General features: G+C 58.7%; 2 protein-coding genes across 5 annotated transcripts; one reads left to right on the forward strand and one right to left on the reverse strand.

Moving 5' to 3' along the window:
- Positions 1–482: 482 nt before the first annotated feature.
- On the forward strand, positions 483–15,122 carry GAS8 (growth arrest specific 8). Of its 4 annotated transcripts, XM_038368389.2 has the most exons (11): positions 483–614; positions 2,354–2,446; positions 3,812–4,009; positions 4,341–4,547; positions 7,184–7,238; positions 8,048–8,253; positions 8,663–8,830; positions 9,288–9,374; positions 10,807–11,016; positions 14,075–14,140; positions 14,800–15,122. In XM_038368389.2, the coding sequence occupies exons 1-11, from the start codon at positions 612–614 to the stop codon at positions 14,947–14,949; spliced, it is 1,443 nt and encodes a 480-aa protein (XP_038224317.1). In that variant the 5' UTR covers positions 483–611; the 3' UTR covers positions 14,950–15,122. The 4 variants fall into 4 exon arrangements, with proteins under 4 accessions (XP_038224317.1, XP_038224316.2, XP_038224319.1 ...); XM_038368388.2 differs by lacking the exon at positions 483–614 and having other exon boundaries at positions 2,141–2,446; XM_038368391.2 differs by lacking the exons at positions 483–614; positions 2,354–2,446 and having other exon boundaries at positions 3,893–4,030.
- Positions 15,123–15,168: 46 nt separating this feature from the next.
- Positions 15,169–25,724, reverse strand: LOC119841190 (cadherin-1-like). Its single transcript, XM_043495249.1, has 9 exons — positions 25,683–25,724; positions 24,445–24,588; positions 23,474–23,629; positions 22,325–22,469; positions 21,403–21,578; positions 20,096–20,185; positions 17,601–17,743; positions 16,471–16,606; positions 15,169–15,841 (listed from the first exon to the last, which is right to left on the reverse strand). Exons 1-9 carry the CDS (start codon positions 25,722–25,724, stop codon positions 15,752–15,754), a joined length of 1,122 nt encoding a protein of 373 aa, XP_043351184.1. The 3' UTR covers positions 15,169–15,751.
- Between the last annotated feature and the right edge of the window lie 2,075 nt (positions 25,725–27,799).

The following is a 27,799-nucleotide window of genomic DNA, read 5'->3' on the forward strand; positions in this document are numbered from 1 at the left end:
TTTGGTTCAAGGATGCGATGGCACCTCCTTTGGCAGCTTTCGCAGCAAAGGAAGGCCAGGGCCCAGCGGGGGCGGCACGCCCTGGGCGAAGCTCGGCGACACCGGGCAAGCCCCGTGGGGATCGGCCTGCTCCTGTGGCTGGTGCTTGTGCCTGTCCAGGAGCCTGGCAGCCCGGGGGGCACGGTCCGGGGGGTGAAGCACGGGGAAGGAGTCTGGACGCCCAGGGGAACCGCTGGCATCAGGCTGAGCTTCACGTCTGACTGTCCATCCGCGGGGCCTGTCCCAGGACAGGCGGGAGCCGGCGGCGCTGGGCCCCCACTGGCCCGCCCAAGGGAGGAGACGACGGGCCCCCGCCCCGCGCAGTCTCGGGCAGTTCCGACGGCTCGGCCCGCGGACAGGCCCCGAGGAGGGGCCCCGCGCCCGGCCCGCCGCCTGCGGCCCCTGGGGCAGCGGGGAAGGGCCGCAGCCGCGCGCAGGGCCGCGCGCCGCCGGCGGTTGCTAGGGGCCGTGGCGCGCGTCGCTAGGGCCGGGCCGGATTCTCGCGAGGCTTCCCCGGCGGTTGCCTGGCGACTCGGTGACTCCGCCGAGCCCGAGCAGCCGCTGCAGGAGCCATGGTGGGGGGGGACCTGGGTTCGAGGGGTGCCCTGGGGGGGACCGGGGCGCTGGAGGGGGGACCTGGGTTCGAGGGGTCCCCTGGGGATGACCAGGGCGCTGGGGGGGACCCTCTGGGTTCGAGGGGTCCCCTGGGGATGACCGGGGCGCTGGGGGGGACCCCCTGGGTTCGAGGGGTCCCCTGGGGATGACCGGGGCGCTGGGGGGGACCCCCTGGGTTCGAGGGGTCCCCTGGGGATGACCGGGGCGCTGGGGGGGACCCTCTGGGTTCGAGGGGTCCCCTGGGGATGACCGGGGCGCTGGGGGGGACCCCCTGGGTTCGAGGGGTCCCCTGGGGATGACCGGGGCGCTGGGGGGGACCCCCTGGGTTCGAGGGGTCCCCTGGGGATGACCGGGGCGCTGGGGGGGACCCTCTGGGTTCGAGGGGTCCCCTGGGGGTGACCGGGGCGCTGGCGGGAGGACCTGGGTTCGAGGGTCCCCTGGGGGTGACCAGGGCGCTGGGGGGGACCCTCTGGGTTCGAGGGGTCCCCTGGGGATGACCGGGGCGCTGGGGGGGACCCTCTGGGTTCGAGGGGTCCCCTGGGGGTGACCAGGGCGCTGGCGGGAGGACCTGGGTTCGAGGGTCCCCTGGGGGTGACTGGGGACCTGGGTTCGAGGGGTCCCCTGGGGATGACCAGGGCGCTGGGGGGGACCCTCTGGGTTCGAGGGGTCTCCTGGGGGGGACCGGGGTGCTGGGGGGATCCCTTGAGTTTGAGGGGTTCCCTGGGGGGGACCGGGGTGCTGGGGGGACCCCCTGGGTTCGAGGGGTCCCCTGGGGGTGACCAGGGCGCTGGAGGGGGGACCTGGGTTCGAGGGGTCCCCTGGGGGTGACCAGGGCGCTGGCGGGAGGACCTGGGTTCGAGGGTCCCCTGGGGGTGACTGGGGACCTGGGTTCGATGGGTCCCCTGGGGGTGACCAGGGCGCTGGCGGGAGGACCTGGGTTCGAGGGTCCCCTGGGGGTGACCGGGGCACTGGGGAGGACCTCCTGGGTTTGAGGGTCCCCTGAGGGTGGCTGGGAGGAAAACACTGGGTTCTGGGGTCCCCTGGGAGCCCCTGGTGTGCTGGGGGGCAGCAGCATTTTGGGCAGGGTTCTGGGGCAGGCAGCAGAATTGTCCCGTTTCCTCTGTGCCTGGGGCACTTTGCTCTGGACTGATGGCTGCAGGGGCCTTCCTGGAGCTGCAGCTGGTCAATGCCCTGAGCTCTCAGTCGCATAGTCCTTCCGGGTGAAGGTACTGGGTCATTCTGAGACCTTGGCTGCACCAGCCTTCCCAACCAGTTGCCTTCCCCTCAAGTGCATGCCCCTAACTCATCACAGGGCTCAGGCTGCTCCAAAATGCGCTCATGCTCCCTTCCTGGTTAGGACAAGTACCACCACATGAGATCTGGGTGAGTGAGGACACACCAGACATAGCATGGGGAGTGTGAGAGGGAGCCATGCATACCAGTCCCCAGCACCAGAAGTAGCAGTACCAGAGCCGTCTTAGTTAATTGCTTTGGTGTGGAGTTTTTTGTGCCTTTACTGATCCTCCAGCCCTCTCAAAGCTCCACCTGTGGCCTGTGGGAAACTGGATGATCACACCTTGTGTCGTCTCATTGATCAGAATGACATCCACACCCAGTGGTCCCCAGCAGCCCAGGTCAGTGGCACCTCTGTAGGTCTGAGCTATGCAAGCCTGTCATGTATTTTGTTTTCTTTTCTAAGGCACCCAAAAAGAAAGGTAGCAAAAAAGCCAAGGAGGGCAAAGCTGCAGCGGTGGTGGATGCGATCCCCCCGGAGGACATGAGCAAGGATCAGGTGAGAGCTCACAGCACCCCTCCTAGGGCTCTTTGCCCTAGGGCTTCACTTGGCCACCGAGCTCCGGGTGAGAGGCGGCTCCCATTTGTAAGGATTATTGGTTGCACGAAGTGCACAAGGTTTGGTTCAACCCATGGAGATAGCAGATTATGAAGATTAGTAGAAAAGACAGGGTGGGTTTTCACACCAACAACTGCACCATCCCTTACATGCCTGAACTATTTGCATGGGTGTCACAAGAGCGGGCTCGTTATGGGCTTTGGGGCGTAGTTGGGTTCCCAAAGGGTTTAACCATCTCATCCCTCCCTCTCCAGAGCTTCCATAACCTCCCTGTGTCCCTCATCTAGCCTGCAATCTGTTGCCCATGACCAGGATTCTGTGCCCTCCTCTGCATCCTGTTCCACTGTCTAGTAGTTATAAAAGGTTTTCTGGGACACAGCCTAGCATTTCCCTGTCAGTCTGAGCACTATGTCTTGTTCTTTCCTTGTTTCCTATTGGAAACAGCCCCCTCCACTTACTCTGATACAGGTCTATAACCCCTTTAGAACTTGAATTGCTGATGGAATCAATGTCTGTTGCTAGGGCATTCATACAGCCCATGCCATAAATACACCTTCCTCTTCTCTCCGGGCCCAAGCAAACCATTTCCCCAAGTGGTATGGCGTTCAGATTCAGTTCTATGATTGTTCAGTCTGTGGTTTGATGATCTGCAGTCATGCTATCTGTTGTGCTCTCATCGCATCTTAAGTGAAGCCAGTGCTTGAATGAGAGAATGGACTAGGTGCTGTGCGAAGGGGAGTTAGTGATTCAGGAGGTAGCGCTCTTCCCTTGTATTATTATTTAGTATGATAATGTCCAAAGGCCCAGTCAGGATCAAGGCCCTGCTTTGCTGGCTGCTGTACAATCACATATGAAGACATGATCCCTGAACCAATGTCCCTGCAGTCTAAAAGAGGAGCCTGCAATTCTGAGTCAGAATTGGTTGTTAATGAATGCAGCACTGCTCTTCCAGATGACAAATAGGATCTCTTCCCTTCCGATCAATAAAGATGCCTTAGCTCCCTTTTCCAGAGGCCAGGGTGTTAGTCCCAGTATCCATATCTTAATGGCTAATTACAGTCTGCCTCCCTAAACGCCCTGTGGTTTCTGTTGGGATATGGCATCATCACTTTCCGTCCTAAACTTTTGTATCCTGTTAAACCCACAAATCTGCAGTGGGAGGCTGTTGGGATTGCTGTAGGTAGTTTGGAAAGAGCTTTGGGCCCCCAGGGCGTGACAGGTGCTAGAGAGACATAGGTCAGCAATTTTGTGGGAGGAGAACTCCCCCAGCGGTGCCTTCACCAGCTGTGCTTTTTGGCTCTGCAGCTGGAGGAGCACATTGTGCGTCTCCGGGAGGAGCTGGACCGCGAACGGGAGGAGCGCAACTACTTCCAGCTGGAGCGTGACAAGATCCACACCTTCTGGGAGATCACCCGTCGGCAGCTGGATGAGAAGAAGGCGGAGCTGCGCAACAAGGACCGTGAGATGGAGGAGGCCGAGGAGCGGCATCAAGTGGAGATTAAAGTGAGAGGCTAAGGGAAGACGGTTAGTGGACTTCAGCTCTCCTTACTGGTGCCACAGCTCCATGCTTGGCTGTGCCTGTAATTAGTAGCACCCGGGTGTTCTTTGGGTGAGCCCTGAGCAGCACGGGATAAAAGGAAGGGACAAAGGTGAGTTGGGCAGGACACTAGCAAGGAGTGTCTCATGCAGTATTTCAAGTTCAAATGTGTTCTTGCCAGCATCTGCTAATGCCCCTCTTCCCAGACCCCTGCAGAGGGGTGGGTCCCCACTGCTGGGCTCCCCCTGCTCCCATCCCTGCCTGGGGGCTTTACAACACTGATTTCCTTTCTTCCAGGTTTACAAGCAGAAGGTGAAGCACCTGTTGTATGAGCACCAGAACAACATCACAGAACTGAAGGCAGAGGGCAGTGTGTCCATGAAGCTGGCCCAGAAGGAGCACCGCACCCAGGAGACGGAGCTGCGCAAGGATATGCGCACCTTGAAAGTGGAGCTAAAGGAGCAGGAGCTGGCCAACGAGGTGGTGGTGAAAAATCTGCGCATGGTACGTTGCTCTCAGACAGGTAATCATGGGGCTGGGGACACCTTAGCTGCAGCCTGGAAGAAGAGAGCAGCAGAGACGACGGAGCGAGTCCAAGGCCTGGGTGGTATTGGCATGCAGCAAAGATGGGAGAGCCAAGGTTAGCTTGTCAGAGAAGGAAGCAAGAGGGGGCACCTGACTGAGACATCCAGGCTCTGAAGGGCTGAATGGAGACTGATCAGTCCCTGATCCTTGAACCATCCCCATAATGTCAACTAGTCCTGTCCAACACCCTGGTCCCAGCCCCGGATTTCCTGGCCAACCTCCGGACGTTGATTCTGGAGTTCTTCCGGTCAGGACTGCACTGGGTCTCTGCAGGGGTCCTCCATCTACCCCTGGAGGAGGGAGGGCAGGGCCTGAAGTGTCTTCGCACTCAGGTCCATGTCTTCCACTTCCAGGCCCTGCAGAGGCTCCTTTATGGTGCAGGTAGTCCGGCGTGGAGCGTATTGGTGCACGCCTTCCTGCGCTGCCTCCGGGGGCTCTGATATGACCGGCAGCTCCTTTATCTCTATCCAAGAGGTCTTCTGCGAGACCTCTCCGAGCTGCCAGTCTTCTACCAAGACCTCCTCCAGACCTGGAAACTGTTCAGTGACCAGGTCCGTGGCGGCCTCCGTGGGGGAAGATCTCCTCGCGGAGCCCCTGCTACACAACCCCCAGCTCCGTGTGCAGGTGGCAGAGTCCCCCACGATGTGCCGGAGGTTGATCCTGGCAGAAGTCACCAGAGTCGGAGACCTCCTGGACTACGACCGGGGAGAGTGGCTGGATCCCCTGACGCTCGCTCAGCGCATGGGTCTCTCCAGACCTCGTACTCCCCTGCGCGTACTTCAGGAGGTGAGGGCCGCTTTGCCGCCCGCTGCTCGGGTTTACCTCGACCGGGTCCTAAGGGAGGGTGTGCCCCGCCCACCCTCCACGCCAGGGCCTCCGGACCTTTTCATTGGGCCCCTGCTCCATGAACCCAACCGGCCCTCCTGCCCCTTCACCGTGAGCCAGCTACACGAGCTGCAGCCGGTCCATTTCCAGACCGCGCCAAGGAAACATCTGTACGCGCTCGTGCTCCACACCCTTCACATCCTCACCCTCGCGTCCCACCCTGACACAAAGTGGCAGGACCTCCTGCCACCCCTAGAGGGCGAGGAGCCCCGGTGGGCCGGCCTCTGTTCCACCTTGGTCCCGAGACCCGCCGGGGATATCAGTCGGCGGCTCCTTCACGGGGCCGTGAGCATGGGCGTGCCCAGTCCTAGACACCTGCCCCTTTTGCGGCGTGAGGGAAACCCTGGTGCACATCTACCTAGAGTGCGCCAGGTTGCAGCCCCTATTCCGGCTCCTCACGAATATTTTATTAAGATTTTGGTTGCACTTTTCCCCTCACCTTCTTATCTATGCACTCCCTGTCCATGGCCCCACCAAGTCACGGGACCTCCTGGTCAACCTCCTGGCCCTGGCTAAAGTGGCCATCTATAAAACCAGGGTGAGGAGGTTGGCCGATGCAGTCTCCTGTGACTGTGGGGCCTATTTCCGATCCTCTGTCCGTTCACGTATCCGGGCAGAGTTCCTCTGGGCAGCGTCCTCTGACTCCCTTGACACCTTCAAGGAGCAGTGGGCGCTGTCCAGGGTTCTCTGCTCGGTGTCCCTGTCCGGTTCCCTTCGTTTGACCCTCTGACCGCACCCCTGGCCCTGTTGTTCATTAGTTGTCCCCCGTAATTATTTTGCTTTCCAGGTCCTGTGGACCCCCCTCTTAGGCTGCGGGAGGGATCCTTTAGCAGTGGATGGGCTTTGCCCGCCCACTTTCTGGATCCCAATACGACCATCCCCATAATGTGAAACTAAGGGGTCATCCAGTGTGGGAGATCTATTTAGAGTCACTGAGGGAAGTCTGTCCTCCTGGTGCTGGGAGTCGAATCCAATATGGGGCTGGAGAATCTGATGACCAGTAACTGCATGTGTCACTCTGCAAACTGCAATAGGGTGGGTAATCAAACCATGTGCTCCAGGGCATCAGCTGATTCCCATGGGGTCAGGAAGGATTTCTGGCATGGCCAGGTGCATTGTGGGAACTTGTGTCCTCCTCAGATGTTGGTCATTTCCTGGGGCAGGATATTGGGTAATATGGACCAAAGGTCTGATTTGATCTGGCAGATCCAGTGCTGTTCCCAGAGCTATGCTGGGTGTGGTGCACTGACATGGGGGTTACTGTCGGCAGAGCCAAGCTGGTGTGTACTGCACAAGGAACCCTGGGGCATGGTGGAGAGGGTGCTGGAATTGGTGTTTGCCAAGCGGAAATGGCCAAAGTCAGTAGGGAAAGAAATGTCCCCGGAGAGTGATACTGTCCATAAGGCAGGGGGTGTGCCCCTCAAACACATCTGCAGGTTCGGTGCATGTCCCAGGTGTCTGAATGTAGCCCATACATCCAGGGGCACACTCAGCAGCCTTTGGCAGAGCGGGCATTACTGGCATAGCGGTCAGCAGCCCTCAAGCCTTTAGGTGATGGCTTTGCACTGCAGCCAGGTGAGCAGAGTGCCTTGACTCTGAGTCTGTGTGTAGGGAGGGATTTTTCTCTCTATTTGGCTATCCAGGTCTAATGCACAGCTTCTCCCTGTCAGAAACAAGAGGAGGAGATCACACGGCTGCGCAGCGACTTTGAGAGACAAGTGAAAGGTCAGTTCCTGTTTGGACTCCTGTATGAAACCCAGAATGAGAGTTCTCTTAGCACTCATCACGCTGTGCCTCTGCTGGGCTCCCTCCCCTGGAGCAAAACAGGGCCTAGCTGGCTGAAGGCCATTCTCCGCCTCCTTCCCTCTTCTGCCACTTGTGGGCTGTAAGGCTGAGTGGCTTATTTGAATTCCCAGGAGCAGCTTGTCTGTGCGCCTGCAGAATGGATCAGAGCAGCACCAGCAGCGGGTGCTGTGCTGCCACTCAAGGCTGGACTCGGTCTCACTCTACACTGCCTGTCTCCATGTGGCAGTGCAGCCCTGCTCCCTCAATCTGTGTCGGGGGGAATTGTTTAACACTGTGGACTGGTGGGCACCATAGTGAGCACTAAGCAGTAGTAAGTGCCTTTCACAGGCACTCACTGGCTCTCTGGAGCTGCAGGGCTCTGAAGCTGGAGGAGACTTTACAGGCGCCTAGGCCTTGCGCTAATACCCTCTTTGTTATAGTGTGGTTCGATTTGCATGGGCTGATTACCTGAGTGTTTCTAGTGCTCCCATGCCTGTAGTGTCTGGGCACCGTAGTCAGCCAGGGTTTCTGGGCATTCCCTTCCATGATTCTGCGGTAACTGCTCCCTACACTAATGGGAGTTGATATGGCACCATTAATGGGCACCCTTTCCAAGAGTACCATCCCCATAGTGTGGACTGACCAAGCAGCTTGTCGCAGCAGCAAAGGGGTGCTCATGCACTGGGTCCCGGCCTCTCTGGCTTGCCCTATGGGGTGGTCACTCAGCCATGCGTGGTGCTTCGCTTCAGAGATTGAGGCCAAGTACGACAAGAAGATGCGCGTGCTGCGGGACGAGCTTGATCTGCGGAGGAAAACGGAGATCCACGAGATCGAGGAGAGGAAAAATGGACAGATCAACACACTGATGAAGAACCACGAGAAAGCCTTCAGTGACATCAAGAACTACTACAACGACATCACCCTCAACAACCTGGCACTCATCAACACTCTCAAGGTAACCAGCACCAGAGTGGGGACACAGCTGGGTTGGAAGCCCAGTGCTAGAGAGGACTGACGCTCTCTTGGAGGTGACAGTTCCTACCTGTTAACTCTACATGCATTTCAGTATTGGCTTCCCACTGAGTGCCTTCCACTGCAGGGTTTTCCCCAGCTGCTTCATATACTGTGTGAGCACCAGCACTCTAATCCTAAGGAGTAGTGACACTCTTACACAATTACACTAATGAAGATTATGCAGCTGCTTTGTAAACATTGCCATTTTAAGCCATCTGCTGGGAAGCTGCTGTGGCAGTGCTACATGCAGTGCTTGGGAGTCAGGCAGTCCTGAGGTCTCCTGCTGCAATGCCCCATGCTGGCAGCCCTGCTCAGGGACTCAGTCGTTGTGTATCTGTCCCTGAGAACAGGAGCAGATGGAGGAGATGAAGAAGAAGGAGGATCATCTGGAGAAGGAGATGGCAGAAGTGCTGCTTCAGAACAAGAGGCAGACAGAGCCCCTGCAGCGGGCCCGGGAGGAAGTGGCTGAGCTGCAGAAGAAGCTAGCCCACTACGAGAAGGACAAGGAGGCACTGGCTGTGAGTCACCTGCTCGGCTCCTATCTGGTTTAGGTCCCATGTCCTGTAGTGTCTCCCCCTCTCCTTCTCAGAGCATTCCTTGTGCTGTGTCCAGGGTACAGATTGGGCTTGAATAGTGGCCTCTGCTTGTCATCTGGGAACTACACTGACAGGCTCCAAAATGGAATCCCCTTTAGCCGTGCTTGGCTTATGCTGGTGTCCTCAGCATAGCATCTGGTGGGGATCCCTGAACTCGGGTGCAGAGGACCTCACTCTAGTGGAGGAAGGGGAATAATGGATTCCTGCCCTCCGGGGCTGACTCCTGAGCCCTATGTGTCTTGTTTAGAGAGAGAGGATTCTGTGTGGGTGATGCCCATCTTGGGGAGCAGAGTCTGGTATTCTCCTGTGCTGTCTCTGCCCCGCCCCAGGAACCCATAGCATGCGTCTAATCTCTTTCCCTTTTTCCTCCCCTCTGCAGAACACAAAGGCCCGTTTGAAAGTCACCCAGAAGGAATTAAAAGACCTTCAGTGGGAACATGAAGTGCTGGAGCAGAGGTTCAGCAAGGTGAGAGCCATGGGCATGAAGCGAGAGCACCTGGGCACAGGGAGTTCCTGTCCCATCCCTCTCCAGCCCGCTCTGAACAGCTGGGATCCGGGGGTATGAGATGATGTCACAATGGTAACGGTGTGGACAACTGCATGGGCCTCAGCTCTACCTGGGGTTGTCCTGGGTTCTGACACCCTCTGAGTTCCCTAGGAGTTCCCTCTGAGTTCTGACACCCTCTGAGTGCCTCCTCTGAGCTCTCTCTGCTCTGCCATCTCCTGTACTCAGTAGACATGCCCAGCTTTGTAGTTGACTAAACAATGACACGTGCTCCACTGGTCCCTTCCTGGCCTGGGGCTGCCTGGCTGCAGCATTAGGCCAGGAGGAAGACGAGAGATTGTTGCTGAGAGTCTCCCTGTTACAGTGAGGGAGTGCTGGATACAGCATAGCATCAGATTACCACTGTGGAGCCCCTTCCCTTCCACTGGAACGAGCATCCTCGGGCTCTCCTATAACCGCTGGCTTTAGGATGATCCCTGCTCTGACCAGGCAGAGTCTGTTACTGGCACGCCACCCTTCAGGCAGCATGCTTCAAGTTAAGTGCTTGCAGCCTCTTTCCCCCAGCTCACCCAGCTGAGTGGGTTAAGGCAGCATGGAGCTTGTCTGCAATTTGTGGAGACTCCCCAGCAATATGAATATTGATATGAGACCTCATTAACAAGCTGTCATTGAGGCAGCAGCATATTCGGTGTATTTGGAAATAGGCTTTGGAGGTTATGTCTTAATTCAGATACACATTAACTAGACAAGAGCCAAGGTTCTCTCAGTTTCTGCTGCTAACATCTGCCATTCCTACCCACTGCAAGGCAAGTGAGTGATCCCTGCATGCACTTGGCATTGGGGTCACTCTGAGGGCCAGAATAGGGTCCTGGGGTCTCACAGCCATAGACTTTAAGGCCAGAAGGGACAATTGTGACCATCTAATCTGACCTGCAAAGCCCAGGCCAGAGAACCTTACCCAGTGATTTCTGCATTAAGCCCATAATTGTGGTTTGAGCTATAGTACATCTTTTAGAAAGACATCTGTCTTGATTTAAAGATTCCAAGTGATGGAGAATCCATCATGCCCTGAGGTCAGTTGATTAATGATTAATTCCCCCACTGTTAAAAAAGGAGGAGACTGTGGCTACCAGAGGATGGTTTCAATCCATCAGAAATGCTCCAGACTCCTCATTCCTCTTGCTTCAGGGTGAGGGATTTCCCCATTGGGAATCAGGTATGTTAACTTCCACTGAAGTTTCCAGTGTTGCCCACTGTCAGGGGCATGCTACCCAACCTGGTGTTCCATTGGTCAGTCCCAGCGTGGCTGTTCCCACAGTGCAGAGCAGGTGGTTTTGAAGGCACGGCATGGAGCTCTCCTTGCTACCTGGATGTGTGGCTCTCTCCTGAGCAGGTGCAGGCAGAACGAGACGAGCTCTATCAGAAGTTCACCAAAGCTATTAATGAAGTGCAGCAGAAGACTGGCTTCAAGAACCTGCTCCTGGAGCGCAAGTTGAAGGCCCTCTCCAACATACTGGAGAAGAAGGAGGTGCAGCTTAACGAAATCCTCTCAGTGTCCAATCTTGACCCCAGCGCCCTCACCATGGTCACACGCAAACTGGAGGTACCGTAGCCTGCTTCAGGGTCTTGGGGGAGAGATGGGAGCAGAAGGGTCACTTCTTGCTGGGCTTGCCCCCTCCCCATTGCAAGGGTTAGGGCTTGGGATGATAGGGCTGCACAGGGGGGGCCGGGCCTGCTCTGTGGCTAAACATGGGCTAAATCCCTGGCCTTTTAACCTCAGCACCAAAGAGTTGAGAGCAGTCTCTGTAGCTGGAGAGGGATCCTGCTGGAGGCAGCAGGGGGCTACATTCATGGTGTAGTCAGGTTTGGAGAAGGCATCAGAGAATGGTCCCTTTATGACCAGGAGGGAGCCCTCTCCTTCTCCCTGCAGCCCCTGAGGAGCGAGGACCAACCTTGTGGGACCCCACACTCTTTGTTACTCCCGCCTGGTGGCTAGCTGAACTTGGTAGTTTTGTCAGAGTTTCTGGTCTGTTAGCGCAGCCCCAGGCTTGTGGTGCAGGAGGAGAGGCCCAATGGACTGAGAGGACAGGAAGATTCACCCCTCGGCTTGGAAGAATTTCACCTCTAAGATGTGTGTAGAGCTGGGGCCCTGGCACACTTAGGGAAAAGCCCCGACATGGTCCACTGTCCTGCCAGAATCCCTAGGCTACCGCTGTGGTACAGGGATGGGTTTCAGTGGCCTCCTGTAACTCCCATGAAGGCCATTGTATGGGTAACCCCCTTGGGGCACTAAGATTCTCCTTGCACGAGGGGCAGGCTCAGGTGCAGTAGGTTCAGCGCTGAGTCTCGCTCCCTCAGCTGTGGAAAGGGCGGTTCCAAGTCCCATCCCATAGGAGAATTGTTGGGGCTGCTGATTCCTTTGTGTGCCAGGCTCCGCAAGCCGGGCACTGCTTGTTTGTACTCTGTAAAGATGAGGGATGGTAGCACACTGAGCAGCAGCCTCACCCAGGCTTCCCCAACCAGCTATGCGGAGACAGCCCTCTCCTGACTGGCACCACCCTCTGCAATCTAAGCAGGCTCCACTCTGGCTATGCCAACACTTGGAGCTGGAAGGCGATTCCTAGCTCGAAGTGACATACTCGGGACGGCCAGCCTCTCCTGCTGCTCGCACCTCTAGAGCGACACTCGGATTTTAGCAGGTTAGCTCCGTGAGAGTAGCACGGGTATGTCTCCTGGAGCTGGCAATGACACCCTCCAGCTCTAGTGGAGGTGTATCCAGAATGTGCCAGATTTGGAGGGGCTTTGTGGCCATGGGGGCTAGTGGGGACATAATGTCCAGTGAGAACTAAGATGAATCTCACTAGTCACTCCCCCCGATACCAGCTGCTTTCCTTCCTGGCTCTGTAGCTCACAGCAGTCTCTGGGATGTCTGGCACCCTAAAAATACATGGCAGGGAGCTCCTGGGGTGAGGGGAGAAAAGGCTTAGTGATTCCACATTCCAAGCGAGTGACAGCAGTGACAGGAGAAGCAGCACTTGCTGTCTGCCTTTGTCCCAGCCCAGACCTGGGTTCCTGTGTGACCTGGGGCCAGTCACTTCATACACCCTGTGCTCAGCTTCCAGCACTATAATGGAGATCCATTTCCCTCCCTCCCTGAGGTGCTGTGAGGGTGAACCATTAACAGCCCTGTAGTGCTCACACACTGGGGATGGAATGAGCTCCACTGCCTGGCCTCGGGGGAGCAGATCACAAAACACATTCCTCAGAAACCACCAAGGCGACATCTCTCCAGCAGCTGCTAGCGGTGTTGGAGTCTCTGAATTCCTTTGCTCAGCTGCCTCTTGCAGGCGGCATCTACGCTGCGAAGCTCCCAGTCTGTCTGCACTGGCGCCGTATAGCCCGGGCCCTGACGTCTGAGCAGTTAGGTGACGGAGTGGCAGAAATGCAGCCCTGGCCTTCCCCTCTTGCTAATGTTAGCGGAGCAGCACCGTTGGTACATCTCAGGACCAATTTAACTAGTGTAGACAAGCTCTCAGAGGCACCGAGCAGCACCCAGGTCCAGAGGGCCCTGGTTGGGTTCTTGGAGCGGAAAGGCCAGGCAGCACATGTGAGGCACAGCTGCCTCATCTTGTCACAACTCCATACTCATCCCGGGGTTCCTTTCATCATATGACCCAAAACTGGGGGTCCCCTGCGTTCCTGGGGCCAGCCCAAGCGCTGGAAGCTGCCATAGTCGCTCCTGGCACAAGACTCACAGTCCAACTGGAGCCTTTTCCAGCGAGAGGCTGCTGCAGTGGAAGTTCCAGGAGGGGCCTGTTGTTCATTTGCTGCCCTCTGCAGAGCACAGGCTGCTGGCAAGTCAGGCACCTCATGCTTAATAGACACATTTGTAGCCCGCATGCATCCCACAGTCTCTGCAGCAAACCAGCCGCTTAACCAAAGGGAGAACACATTCCTGAACCCCAGAAAGTCAGACCAGGTGTAGCAGTTTGATAGAGGGCTCAGACAGCCCCCACAGAGAGAGGGCCCATTCAGCCACCAGGGCCCTGGATCTCCTCTGGTCTCCGCTTTCCTCAACTGCTCAGCTGGCTGTCAACGGGCACTGGGCACCCAGCAGGACTGGATTTGGACCCTGTGGTTGTGAGGCAGGAGGGTGGGATCAGAAGTAGGGACTGTTTGTCATGGAAGGTTTCAAAGCACTCTGAATGCCTCCCTGGGGACTAAGGTCGCACTCCATTGAGTGGCCTGAGGATTCCCTCTGTCATATCTTTGGCTTGGTGATGGGAGGAAAGCAGGCTGGAGTGGGATGAAGTGGGCTGTGAGCTCTCCGAGTACAGTGCAGGGGCATGGGCTTCTCCACAGTGTCGTTACCGAAGGGAGCACAGGCCATGTCTAACCCACCAGATGCAACATAAACTGGCAGGCAGGCAGCACTAAAGGCATCTCAGTCTCTGGGTCAGTTACACTGAGCAGGGTTCTGGGTTACGTTCCAGTCCGCCCCACAGACCAGCCCCAGCCAGCAGGCACCACCTCCTCTAGCAGCACCGTGGGAACCTTGCCAAGCCAATCTCTGCATCTTTCCCGTGGCACCACGCTGAGCTGGGCTCTGGTCCATGCCCAGGGGACCCAACCAGTAACAAGGCTCTGATCTCCCTTCCCAGGACGTGCTGGATTCCAAGAACAACACCATCAAGGATCTCCAGTACGAACTGGCCCGAGTCTGCAAGGTGAGGAGAGGGGACCCTGCTTCTGTCCTGCCCCAGTGGAACCAGGCAGGGTCAGCGTTGGGACATACCACATGGTTACTGTGCTCTGCAGGGAGAGTGCTCCTGTGCAAAACCTAATGGGGATCGAGGGGAAGCTCCAGGGCCTGCTGGGAGGAGCAGGGCACTGCTCTTACATGGCTCTGTTAGACATAATCTCTCCTGAAGGAGAGGAGGCAGTGGAGGGGCTGTTCCTGCACACGTGTGCACAGATGGACACAGCCATTGCCCAGCACCTCCCTTGTTGTGTCAGGCCTTTAATCCTCTTGATTATGTGTCAAAGCTAGAAAGAGCTGGCCAGGCAGCTCAGCCCTCTGGCACGTTGGCATCTCCTATTGTGTGTGCAGCCCTCGCTGCTAGGCAGCTAACTCGCTGGCGGGAAGGAATTAGACGCACGGTGCTGGTTCTCTCTCTGGGGGCGTTTCCCAGGAACCCCCAGCACCCAGACTGGCTTAGGGGCTGAGTTCTGGTTTCCCTAGTTATAATGACAGCCCCCCTTTGCCCCTGCCGGGCACCACAGGGGATGGTGCAGGAGTGGGTGGTCTGTGTGGGTAGGAGCTAGCTAGTGAAGAGCTGTGTATGGTGTGCACTTCCCTGAGACTCTCACTCTGCTTCGCTTTCAGGCACACAACGACTTGCTGCGCACCTATGAGGCCAAGCTCACAGCCTTCGGGATCCCCCTGGACAACGTGGGCTTCAAACCACTGGAGACCACAGTGACGGGACAGATGCTGGGGCAGGGCCCAGCCGGACTCGTTGCTACCCCCACCTAGCACCGCTGGGCATGTGCTTGTTCATCACCTCTCGGGTTACACTAAATATTGTCAGCAGCCTCACCACGTGCTGCTGTCCCAGCACCGCAGGGAGGGGGCTGTGCTGTCCCAGGCAGAGAGCAGGGCTGTTTGGTGGCTCTGCCTCATTAAACAGACCCCAGAAAGATTTTTAAGCCAGCTCCAAAGAAACTGTTTTTTGCTTCCCAGGGCAGGGCCGGGCCTCAGCATTCCTTTGGAGCCCAGTGTTCCTTTGCCTGGAGAACGTGCCAGCCAGAGACAGCTGGTAGCTGGCCCTGAGTACCACAGCACTATAAGTAGAGGGGTGTCGCCACTCCAGACCCACACCCATGGCATCCACATGCAGCCTGTTCTCAGCCAGTCCTGCACCCATAGGCCTCCCAACTGGGCAGGGACTGGAGCCCAGAGGCCTGCATGGCTCTCCTCCATATGCCAACAGCTCTTGGCCTCGGGAAGAGGGATGAGCCCTGCTGGCTCTGGAGGGACTGCGCTCACCAGCAGGGAGAACTGGGCCCCTGAGCAGCAGAGCCACTCTGCCCTTCCTGGAACACAGCTATCCATCTCCATGGCTGTTTTACCACTCGGATCTGCGGAGCTCGCTAACGAGCGGCTGAGTGTGTCAGGCTAAGGCAAGTGCTGCTGGAAGAACCCTTTAATAGCACAGCCCATCCTGAGCCCTCCCTCACCTCACTTCCTCTGGCCCATCTCTGGAGCCAAGGCTAGGCCAGCGGGGGGGGGGGACACACTAGTTCCTGCACCATGCCGACCTGCTCTGCCTTGTGCTCTAGCTCCCCTTGTAGGTGGTATAGGAGAAGGGGCTGATCAGCAGAGGGATGTGCAGCTTCCGGGTTTGCTCTGTGACCGTGAAGACAACCTGGCAGAGACAAGGGAGAAGCCGGTTACATGTGTGACAAAGCATGTGCTGGCTGGGGAGAGCCTTAGCCCCACAGCAGTTTGATCTGTCTGCAGACGGTCCCTAAGGCAATGTCAGAGCAGTGCCAGCGCGGGAGGAAATGTGACCCTTTCCCGTTGACACTGAGCGGCTCCAGCACTGCTGGTTTGCTGGGGACAGAGCTGCAGATTAGCCATGTAAAGTGCAGCTGTGCTGCACTGAGCCCTAGTCACTCTGAGATGTCAAAGTCAATGAGTGGGGAGCAGGGAGATGGGGCCAGAGTCTGCTCCTGCACGCTGCTGTCAGACTGGAGCTGCTGCCCTGCTAGGCCACAAGGCAGAGTTTACGGTGGAGTATCAACGAATTTGACCCTTGGGCTCCAGTGCATTTGTAGCATCTGTGGTAACTTCCCTTAACTTAGCAGAAGATTCTGGAGAGGCAGTCACAGAGCAACCCATGTCCTGGGCTTCAGACACTCCATGTGCTCACTGCCTCCTAGGTCTGCATGTGCTAGCACTGGCTCTGTAGACAGGGCTGATTCTCCTCGCTCCTGCTTTAACCCAGGTGAGAGAGGAACTGGGCCCAGACATGCTCCTGGTTAGTAGATTTACCTCCACATAGGGGTAGAAGCTAGTGTACCCCAGCTGCTGCCAGTAAGCTCCAGTGTCGAAGTGCAGCTTGTATGTGCCAGCCTTCACCTGCTCAGGAGCCTGGAAGAGCAAGCAGTTCCCATCCACATTGGTAGAGCTGAAATCAAAACAAGTGTATCAAACTGAAGCTGTCCACGGCTCCCTCCTTAGTCCCCTGGAGCCTCCTTGCTGGGAGCCAGTCGCAGGTGCTGGCTGAGCCAGGCACAGCTGTTGGGATGACGTGCTTCCCCGCATGGTCCTCATGAGCAGAGCAGGAAGCAGAAGGCACAGCAAGGAGAGGAGTGACAGCAGGGGAGAGCGCCTGGGGATGGGGCAGGCAGGGAGGTCCTTCCAAACGTCAGGAGCTGCCCCCAGGGACTCCAGGGGACGGTTTTTGGCCAGCATCACCTCATGCTGTGTGCGCATCACCACCCTGGGAGTTGATGGGGAGATTGAACTGTTCTGGCTCATGTCAGAATGTAGGATCTGTCCTCTGCGGTCCGGCCTGCACCCCAGGAAGGCTGAGCCAGAGTGGATGGCAGTGCCCCACTGGAGTGCGTCCCCATGATGCCAGGTTAGTGCGGAGTGGGGCCCAGCTGAGCAGTGAGGCAGCTGCCAGGCCAGAGACCAGAAGGGAGTAATCCCCCCACCTCACAACCAGAGGGGAAGAGACTCCCAAACCCAAGGAAGGGAGCACCAGGGGAAATGGCTATACATGGCTGGGTCTGTGCCAGCACCCTGGCTGGCGGGGGGGAGATGGAACTTGTGCCTGCTGCGGGCCCCAGCCCACTCTGCCAGAACCCATCCTGCAGCCTGCCCGCCCCGGGGCCACCTTCTCCCTGGTGGCTGGGCTGGGCAGGTGCAGCCTGATCGACCCGGGGGGAGGCGGGGTGGGGTCTTGAAGGGCTCAGGCAACTGTTCTGTTGTGGGCTGGGATCAGATTCAGGTGTGAGGTGGGGGAGGGAAGCCTGAGGAGGTGGAAAAATGCTTTCCTGTCTTTCCCCCAGGTTTCAGCTCAGCCCCCCCACTCACACCCCCAGGCCTTTGCACTTAGGGGGGTTGTGGGGTGGCCTTTCCCTTCCAGGGGCAGCTATCTGCCTCCCCGCACCTACCTCTTCATCAGCTCCATCCATTGCAGCCCGGGGCCTTTGAGCTGGGACAGGTGCGTGGCCAGGCCTGTTGCGGGCTGGCCCGTCAGAGTGTTCAACACGTGGGTGGTCAGGGAGCCACTAGGGGCCTCGGGCACGTTTCTGGCCTGGGACACAAGTTAATGAGCCAAGCGGGGCCCCTCACGCCTGGCCCCCGAAGCACTGCAGCCACTCCCCCACCCCGCGGCAGTGCCCACCCCGCAGGGTCGCACACGGGTGTGTGCAGCAGGGGGACAACGTCTCTGTTGGCGCGCACTGGTAAACGGGGAGGGATCGGAGGGCAGAGCACAGGGCACTCGGGCCTGCTCTACACTCCATCGCTATGGTGCTCCAGGCTGGGAAACTCCACCCGCCCTGCACACCGTGGCTCTGCTGACCTGACCCCCCCCCGTACAGGCAGCGAGGGCAAGGGAACAATGCCTCCAGCAGCCCAGCTGCCATCGCTCAGGGCTTGGAAATCTGAGTCTGACCCTGATGGAAACCCCCTGTAGCAGTGTAGGGGGAGTGCGGCGGGGCCCCGGTGCACGCTCAGGCCAATGGGGGGGGTGAGGCGGGGCCCAACCCTGATTTCTGAAGCCCGCACAGCAGAATCGCTGCCCTCAGCAGTTGTCTAACCTCATGAATGAGGGGCATCGCCCCAGCAGCTCTGAAATGGATCGGGGCAGTGCATAGCATTGGCCCTTTGCCCCACTCCATCCTCCAGTCCCCTCCCTGTGGCACCATTCCCTGTAGCATATTACCAGGGCTTAGCACTGGGAGCCAGGCCCCGGCTCTGCTTGCCGAGCTAGCGAGGCCAGTGAGTAACCTTGGGGCCTCAGCGAGGAGCAGGGCCTGGGGAGGGAGGGCCCAACACCATGGAGCAGCGCCAGGCCTTGGCGGCAAAGGGACTGTCTGTCTCCAGCTCCACCTGCAACAGGGTTCAACCACATGGCCAGACTAGGCCCCATGCCCCGTCAGAACCGGTTTCCAGAGCAGGGGGCAGCCAGGATGAGAGCCCTTCCTCTGAGTGGCCCCAAAGGTGACAAGCCAGGGTAGGGCCAGGAAAGGCGTGTCCCCCATGAGGACAAAGGGAGGATCCAGCCTGGTCCTGCTTGTGGTGGGAACGCTGACGGGCGAGGGAGGAGCCCAGCTCAGATGCCCTGGGCCGGGGTGGGATGGGGTCTGCTTCTGGCAAACCTGGGTCCTAGCAGGGCTCAGTGTGCAGCCTTTCCCCCCTGTCCCCGCCTGCTCTTCCACGGTAGGGGCAGGGGTTGTGTGTCTGGAACTGGCCTGTGTGTTTGTGCGGGGAACGAAGGGGCAGGACTGGAGGGACGATCCCCAGTTACACTTAGGAGGGGAGCCCATGGAGCACCCCAGACAGAGCTGTAGTAAAGGGGGATGCCCCGATTCCCAGGGAGCTCCGTGCCACAGTGCCCCATACCAGAGTGTGAGCAGAATGCCTATTGGCAGTGCAGGCTGCCTGTGGCATGGGATCCTGCCCCTGCTGTGGGACTGCAACCAGCTCACAGTGACCCCCATGAGTCCCAAAGGGGCAGGCTCCCCCAGAGCTGCTGTAACTCCAGAGGGCCAGGGAGAAACCCCTTCTCTAGTGCTGCAATAAGCAGGAGTCAGGCTGTGCCCACAGCCCCCCATGCCACTCTGCCCAGGCTTTGGGGCTCCCTGCCAGCCCAGCTACTGAGCCTGCACTCGCCTGCTTTGCCCAGCTGTGCCCTTCCCAGGCAGAAGAGCAAACCCACTTCAAGGTGCCAAGGGAGGAAAAAAAAAAAAAGCAACTTTGAACATACATGTTTTAAGCCTGTTTCTTTACCCAAGTTGCTGCCTGTGGGGTTTTGTGCTTTACTTCCCTGCTGGGTCTTGGCGGGTTTTTCTGTGTGTCAGTGGAGCCCTGCCCAGCCTGTGGCTGATGAACTCCGCCCCCCTTTGGCCTGACAGCCAATGGGTTGTAAGGATTTTTTTTTTAAAAGTGAGTGGAGGCACATGATTGGCCATTCCACTGGTTTTGAAAAAGAGGGTGAATTTCACTGATTGGTTCCCCACAGCTATTTAAAGAGCAACAGGACAGGCCTGGCTGAGTAAAGGGCATTATCCCCCTGCTAGGGACAGGCATAACAGCCTGGGGTGGAATAACTGCTCACGGGTGGCCAGGTGCTTTCAGAGCTGTGGGCCACTTATGAGACCCATTTCAGCCTGTGGTTTTTGAACCCCCCCCGCCACGTGCAGGAGGTGCTGGCTCTCCGGCTCCAGCTCTGTCTCCCCACTGGGGACTCCTGTGCAGTCCTGTGGCAGGCTTGCTAACTGGGTACAGGCATCGCTTTGATGGCACTGGCTAGCAGTGGGAGTGTAGAGGCAGCTGCCAGGTGTGCGGCCTCAGCATCACGAATGGTGCCCTGTGCATTAATAGAAGTCCAGCCCCACACTCAGAGGTGACCCCCCCCCTCGCTGCAGTCAGGGAGCCTCACCTGCACCTCGATGACAGCAGTGGCGGAGGCTGTGTACCCCTGTCCCTGCAGATCTGCAGCCTGCACTATCAGCCTGTATTGAGGGGCAATCTGTGAACAAGAGAGAGAGAGTCACATGGGGTACAGAGCGGGGTCTTTCCCCTGTGTGGCTCGGGGCACGGGAAACTCGCTTTCCGTTAACTCTTTGCTCACCCTTCTTGAGCTGCCAGCATGTTACAGTCACAAATGCACTGCTGTTGGGAAGGGTGGGTGGGTGGCTGGGGGAGCTGCCACGGGGGAACACAGACCAGGGGCTGTGCCTGGCATTGTTAGACGGGCCGGGGACCAGGGTCTGAGCTCCAGCTAGGGCAGAGCCCTGTGTGGCCATGGCAGTGAGGATGTGCTATCTGGACACGGTGCGTGGGCAAGGGAGGGCAAGGGATGTGAACAGGAAGGAGTGACGTGGTCTGACTGACGGACAAGGAAGATGATTTAACAGTGCCCTCTCAAGCTCTTCACTAGGAGCCATCTTGGAACTGGTGTGGCCAGAGTTCCTGGAGACTTCTGCCCTGGCACACTCTGAGAGGGGGGCTCTGGTGCCACCAGTAATTTCCCAGGTGGCATTGGGCAGCTCCCTGCCCTTGCAATGCCTGTTTCCCCTTCTGTAACACAGGAATAATGGTTCCTCCCACCGGGGCAGGCCGAGAAGACCCTGTGACTGTTTGTGAAGCAGGGGAGGAGGCCCGCGAGATGGGGCAAAGGGCTGTTCTCAGCCTCCTGCTCCAGTTGCCATGGACTGTGAAGGGAGCAGGGTGAGGCTGTGTCTCTAGAAAGGCCACGTGTGCTCACGTCCCCAAGGAGTGTTCTGTGCCCAGTTCCCAGTGCAACCTCTCCTGCTGGGCTCAGGCTCAGCAACAACGTGTTTCTACAAAACCCAACGTGGGGCTGAGATTTGATGCATTTAAATTAGCTCAATTAACCAGACACGGCCAAACAATCAGGCCTCCCATGGGGGGTCAGTTTCTAGCACTGCAGAGATGCCTGTTGAACTCCCCCCACTGCCTCCCTGCCAAGCACAATTCACTCAGCCCAAGGGCTAGCCAAGCAGGGAAGGTCTAACATGGCACAAGCACCCAGGAGAAATAGAGACGGCAGAAGTTTGCCAAAGACATCCTGTAGCGTGACACGGATTGCGCCGGACACCTGCTACCGCCTATGCGTCTCGGTTCGGAGCTCGCACTTCAGAGCCTGGGGCCGTCCATCCCCTCTGTGCAAACGTAACTATGCCAAGCTAGGATCTGACTCCAACCCAACGCTGCAGCACTCACCTCTCTGTCCAGCCCAGTTGCAATCACACTGATGATGCCATTCTCAGAGTTGATGGTGAACATCTGGCTGTGGGGTTTTTCAGGTATCTGCTGCAGGATGGAGTAAGCAATGACCCCATTGTAGGAGTTTACACTGTCGTCTGCATCTGTGGCTGTCACTTGCATCACGGAGGTACCTGGGCAGGAGTTTAGAGCAACACTATTTTTCTCGTTCTAGGACAAAATGAGACAGGAGACGATTCTCCAGAACGTACTGCCAGGACCAATCCCGCCCTGGCCCGCCAAGGGGAACAGGGGAAGGTGACTAGATCAACCACCAGGCATTTCCCATCCCTAACGTCTGCCAATTCCTCTCTGCAGTCACCAAAGAAAGGGAGTAAGATCGTAAGCGCCTCGGAGCAGGGGCCGGCTGAGCTGTCGGCCCAGAGCCATCGTTCTCACTGGGGCGATAGAAAGACTAGAGCCCTAGAAGCGTCTCACAGGTAAACAGACGGCACAATTTGGAGCCACATTTACTGATACCAAATTAGCTCCCCTGTTCCCTTCCAGTTCTCACACCACCCCTGCCAGCCCCAGAGCCTTCTGCGAAGGTAACTGGTCCCCTCCGTGGGTTCTGTAGTGAGGCGGGTGATCAACCCCAAGATGCTGACTCTCCTGCAGGATCGGGGGGAGGAACTGCTGGGTTGGAAGGGGAGGGAGAGCCTGCTCCAAGCCCAACCATCCGCACTCTGGACAAGGCGCATCTGCTCAGTGGGCAGATTTTAGCCCCTTTGGGTTATTCTGGGATTTAAATTCTTCAAAGCAAAATTAACCCAACACTAAAACAGCCCCTGTCCCTCTCTCTCCTTGGAGGGAACCCTCCAAAGCCACATCTCATGACTGGTGTGTCTCAGCCCCCAAGTCGGGGGCTCTGCTCGCATACCTGGCTTGGCTCCTTCTTCTATGGAGCCTGTGAAGACGCTCTGGGTGAACTGGGGTTTGTTGTCGTTCTGGTCACTCACAGTGATGATGATCTCCATGGGGTCCTCCACGGGCTGCCCATTCGCAGACACAGCGTGGGAAAAGAGCTGCAAAGCCAGCACGGGGTGTAAGGCACCATCAAGCCACCCGGCGAGGCCACGAGCAGCCAGCAGCGCCCGCCAAACCCGGCCATGGCTCCAAAAGCAGCAGCCAAGCTTGGCTTGTGCACGGTGTTCCACGCGTCCCTGCAGAACGGGAGCCCGAGCCTGGCTGGCTTAGCCAGAGGGGACTTGCCTTCGATTCCCCAACTCCAGCTGCTGGCTGACCATCCCCACCAGGGTCTTGAGTTCACATGCAGGCCACACGGAACAGGTCCAGCATGGGGGAAATTCTGCCCAGCTCAGCCTAAGCCAAGGGTCCGGACAGCAGCCTTCAAAGGGCCCATCCAGCTCCCCTCCACACTCGGAGGATAATCACTGGCTGGCCCATGGACAGTGAGGTCCTGTTACCCAGGGAGGGGCCAGTCTGGACTGTCCCGACCCGGCCCGTGTGGATTTATGGTTTCTCCTCCCTGCTGGGTCAAACCCCGACATCGGTAATGGACACGGAGCCACCGGCCAGCCCTGCTCTGCCCAGCAGAGACCCACGGGCCCGTGAAGAAGCGTCCAGCCAAGCTTTCGGAGACAGGAGGTGCACGCTGAGCACGTCTCCAAGGAGCAGGGGCCCTGCTGAGGCAACGAGCCGGTGCAAGGCTTTCAGCGTGCTCGAGGCCCGGTTCTCACTGGTGCTGAGCCCCCTCAGCACCTCGGGGAAAGAACCGGGCCTCAGGGCCAAGTGCTGACATGGCCAAGTGACCAGGGCCGGGCACAGAGCAGGAGGCAGTGCCCAGCTGGGGTCAGCACCTCCTCTCTGGCTTTACTCTGCCAGGCCTCGGGGAAGAGACCGTGACGGGGAGGAGAGGGCAACTGCCCTCTGGACCGTGCAGTACAAGAAATGGAGTGAGACCCAGTTCACCGGAGCCTTTGGCCCCTTCCCAGCCGCCTCCAAGCTCCAGGGGCCATCAGCCCCTGAGAATATGCCCCTTCTCCAACCTTGGCACAGAGGGATTCACCGTGTAGTAGCTGATGTCTTCTCTGTCCAGCGGCTTTGTCACCTTCAGCCACCCCGTCTCCCTTTCGATGATGAAGACGCCCTCAGGGGGGGTGTCTGCGCCCTGCCCCGTGATGCTGTAGAAAACCTTGGTTTCTTTGTCCTTGTTGGATTTGATCTGGTGCCAGAGAACGGGGCAGGTCAGCTGGGGAATTCTGAGCACTGGGGCCGCCCCAGCCTGTGCTCCCCTCCCCGTCTGTCAAGAACCTGCAAGGAACTGCTCCCATCCAGGCTGCTCCCCACTTGCCTCACTTCCTCCCAAGTCCCTCCCCTCTCGAAGCCTTCTGCCCCGTGTAGATTCCTGGACACTGCCCCTTTTTCATCAAGCAGCACCAGCATCTTGGGCGATGCCCATGGCAGCCCTGCTGTCTCTGCTGGGACCTCTCACCTTTGGCTGAGTTGGGACCACCAGAGGCCACTATTGAACACGGGGCCTGAGCCTCATGGGTGGGGGGCAGTACGGGCTTGTGGGGGATAAATAGAAGGTTAAGAATGGGGTAGGGTCTGAAAAGGGATTACTAAAGCATGGGAGAGAGAAAAATGACACTTACCACCCCAAACGTCAATGAGGCCCTACCCAGTTTCCCCAGAGGAAGCCCTCCCCCCAATTACGGTGAGGCAGGTCAGCAGGTTAACGTGGGGAGGGGATGCTCGCCTTGCGGCCACTCTGCAAGAGAACCAGGGCATCTTACACCAGAGCTGTCAAATGGGCAGACGCCTTTGCCATCAGCACACAATTCTGCTAAAGGTGCTGTTTATAATGCATGCAAATTGTTATATTATACAAATTAGTATGCTAGTGATTTGCATAACACATTATCATGGAGCTGCACTTAACTTGGCAGTATAAATTCCCCACAGGTTCCCATATACACTGTGCTTGGCAGCTAGTGCCAAGCCACCACCCACCACACTGCCAAAGGCCTCCCATACCTGAACCAGCAGCTTGGGGAAGGGCCCCCTCTCATTCTCAGGGCAGTTGATTGGAGGGATCACCCAGTCCCTCTTCTGCCTCTTCCGGCCAGGGTTGGCCTTTGGGATCGTCAGCCCATCTGCCTGAAGGCAGGGGAGGAAGTCCTGCAGGGGCAGAGACAGCTGCTAGGAAGGGAACTGGGGAGGCGCCGGGAACTCCAAACAGCCAAAGGAGGAGGTGAGTTTTGCCTGGAGAGTGCTGCTGCCCCCAGTGCCTGTTGCTAGGCATCTGGGGGGGTGGGGGTTGCAGGGTTTTCATTGCTGATCCGGACCAGGGATCCTGGGACTGGATGTGGAAATGCCCCATCAGGGCTGCTGGAGCCAATGCAGGGCTCTAGCCTGGGTGTCCTGCTGCTGGGGCCAGCCTGAGTGGGTAGGAGATGCTGGTTAGTGTCCCTAGGGCTGTTCTGCAGGGCTGGGGGCAGCAGGCTCCCTGTGGGGCTCCCACCAGCCTATGCTCCCTTGGCAGCTGCTCTCTCCTTCACAGCTCCTGGAAACCGGCCAGAAAGCCCAGGCGCTGCCTTCGATGAGAGGGGGCTCAGAGCCCTGGCCTGGAACCAGACACCCCTGGCATACCATAGGAGCCAAGGCTGGGCGCACACTGAGCCCAGGGCAATGTCCAGCCCCCTGGGTACGCCGCTCCAGAGCAGGGCTGGAGCTGCCAGCAGCAGCCCGTTCAGTGCAGGTTCCCAACACACCCCCATGGCCGTCCACTGCCCAGGACCATGGGCAGCAGCACCCAGCCCACCACGACGGCACCCAGAGGCCAGGACAGGCCTCTTCCAAAGCAGCTGACCCTGGGTACCAATGCTCTCTCCCCTTCCAGGACAGGTGGGGCTCAGGAAGGGCATGGGCAGCTTCTCTGAGAGCACAGACTGCAGCCATTGGGCAGCTGTGGGCAGAGGGACGGACCCCCCTGAGCTGTACCACCTTCCCTTGATCCCACGCCCTGCCCCCTCCCCCCTGCCCTGCCAACGTCTGCTCCCCTTCCCCATTCCCCACCAACGAGCCCACCCCATCCCATGCTCCTCAGGGCCTGCAGGATTTTTGCATCTCCCAAATCTGCCTGCCCCACCGGGGCCTGTGCTCCCCCTGCCCACCCTGGGACCCATGCGCTCCCCCTGGAGTCTGGACACTGCCCGCTCTGCCATCCACACTCCCCTTCCCTCCCAGCCCCTGGGGGCTAGGGATCCCCCTACCTGCGTGAGGAGGAAGAGGAGGCTGAGAGTGGAGCAGCGCATGGCTCTGGCTGTCTGCTGGCCCTTTGAGAGCCTCCCTCTGGCTGGCTGGGCCCCGAGGTGGCTTCCCTATGCCCCCACCCCGACCTTCAGCAGGGGCAAAGTCTGCGTGGTGAGCTGGATTTCGGAAAGAGTTTGTGCTGCAGGCTCCAACAGGCTTCTGGGGCAGTCTCGTCCTGCCCAACCCAGTCGTCCCCCTGCCCCCATACCTCCATCCCCTCTACCTAGTCCAGGAGAATGGCCCTCTTCCCCTCCCCACCCCGTACCTCCATCCCCTCTGCCCAGCCCAGGGGAATCTCCCACCCCCACCCATACATCCATCCCCTCTGCCCAGCCCAGGGGAATGGCCCCATCCCACCCCCCCCCCCCACACACACACACAGACACACGCCTGAGGGAACAGCCTCAGCCTGACCTGGAGCAAGAGCTGGCAGGGAGCGGGGTGGCAACACAAGTTAATTATTATCAATCATGTTTATTGCGGCGGTGCCCACGGCCGTTGTGCAAGGTGCTGCAGACACAATAGCTAGGCCCTGTCCTGAGGTTTCCAAGTGACATTGGCCAGACACAGGGTGGGGGAAGGGGTACAGTCTGCAGGCAGAGTGACCCACACGATGGGGCACAAGCCACGTCAGGGGGTGGCTTTGCCTAGGAGGGGCAAGTCTGGAGCACGCAGCTGATCAGCCCAGGGCAGAGTCTGCTCACAGCTGCAGACACCTGTGAGGAGCAGTGGGTGCTGTCAGGGGTTCTCTGCTCGGTGTCCCCCTCTGGATCCTGCTTTTGGAGCTCTGAGCCTCACTCCTGACCCTCTCATTCATCAGTTGGCCCCAGTCCTTATTTCAATCCGGGGTCCAGTAGCTTTCACAGGCCGCACCCCCTTCCCCTCCCCTGCCTCCTGGGCTTTGATAGGTGCAGCAAGTGCTCCAAGGTCCCTGCTCTGGCCAGTCCTGCCCCTGCTCCAGGCTCTGGCTGGCTCCTCCCTGCAGCTTTCCCCCAAGGTGATGAGAAAGGCCCCCCCCTTGGTCCTAGTGCCCAGAGGATGAGGGGTGGCCCCCACCCCAGAGAAGCAGCTGGCATGTTACTGGGCCTGTTTGCCAAATGCTGGGGCCCTGTGGCACCCTGTTCATTTCACTGCACTTGAGGGGGCCCCAGGCCCTGTAACCCCTCGTGTCATCAGTTCCTCCCGGCACACGTGGGGGGGCTGCGTTTCTCAGCAGGACACTTGGGGGGGGCTGCATTTCTCAGCGGGGCACGGGGGGGCTGCGTTTCTCAGTCGGGCACGGGGGGGGCTGCGTTTCTCAGTCGGGCACGGGGGGGGGCTGCGTTTCTCACACCCGCACACACCCACTGCAGGGGCTGCCGGGCAGCTTGGTCAGGTCCTGCTGTGGCTTCGGAGCCCACTGCCCACTGACCTGCACACGGTGCCACGGGAGGCACCCACACAGCTCCTGCAGCTGGCAGGGCTGCTCTGCTCATGGGCGTGACGCCTGGCCCTGGAGAGGGCTACAGGCAAACGTGCATTTGGGGAGCTGGCTGGAGCCCCAGTGCTGAAGCCACCGCCCACCCCGGTGTGAGGGACGTCTGGCAGCTGACCCCATTGCAGGGCGGGTCTGTGAGTGCTGGGGAACACCAGCCCCCTAAGCAGCTGGCAGCACACTGGCGCGTCACCAGGCTCTATGGGCTGCAGCCCTCGGCAAGGTCCCCTAATGCCTGTCACCCTTTCCTAGTGCTGCGGGGACAGCCTGTGCAATGCGGCGGGGTCCCTCCGGCTGACCAGCCCCAGGGGATGTAAACGATTCCCACAGCCCACTTAGCCTGTTCCTTTGCTGTGGGTGGAGAAGGCTGCCCTCCTGCTGGCTCAGGTTACGGGGTGGTAACAGGCATGAGCAGGCCCCCAGCCCAAAGTTTTCCCACCTAATTATGCCCAGTACACCTTACCCTGGGGGCACCAGGAGAGGGTCAGCCACAGCCTGGCCCTTGGGCTCCCCTGCCCCATCCCCTGCAGGGGTAACACAGGCCTCCTGCTCACAGACGCAGCTCCCAGCTCTGCCCTCAGGAAGGGTGTCAGCTGGCGCCAA

The sequence above is a fragment of the Dermochelys coriacea genome, chromosome 12 (assembly GCF_009764565.3).
Source record: "Dermochelys coriacea isolate rDerCor1 chromosome 12, rDerCor1.pri.v4, whole genome shotgun sequence".
Lineage (NCBI taxonomy): Eukaryota > Metazoa > Chordata > Testudines > Dermochelyidae > Dermochelys > Dermochelys coriacea.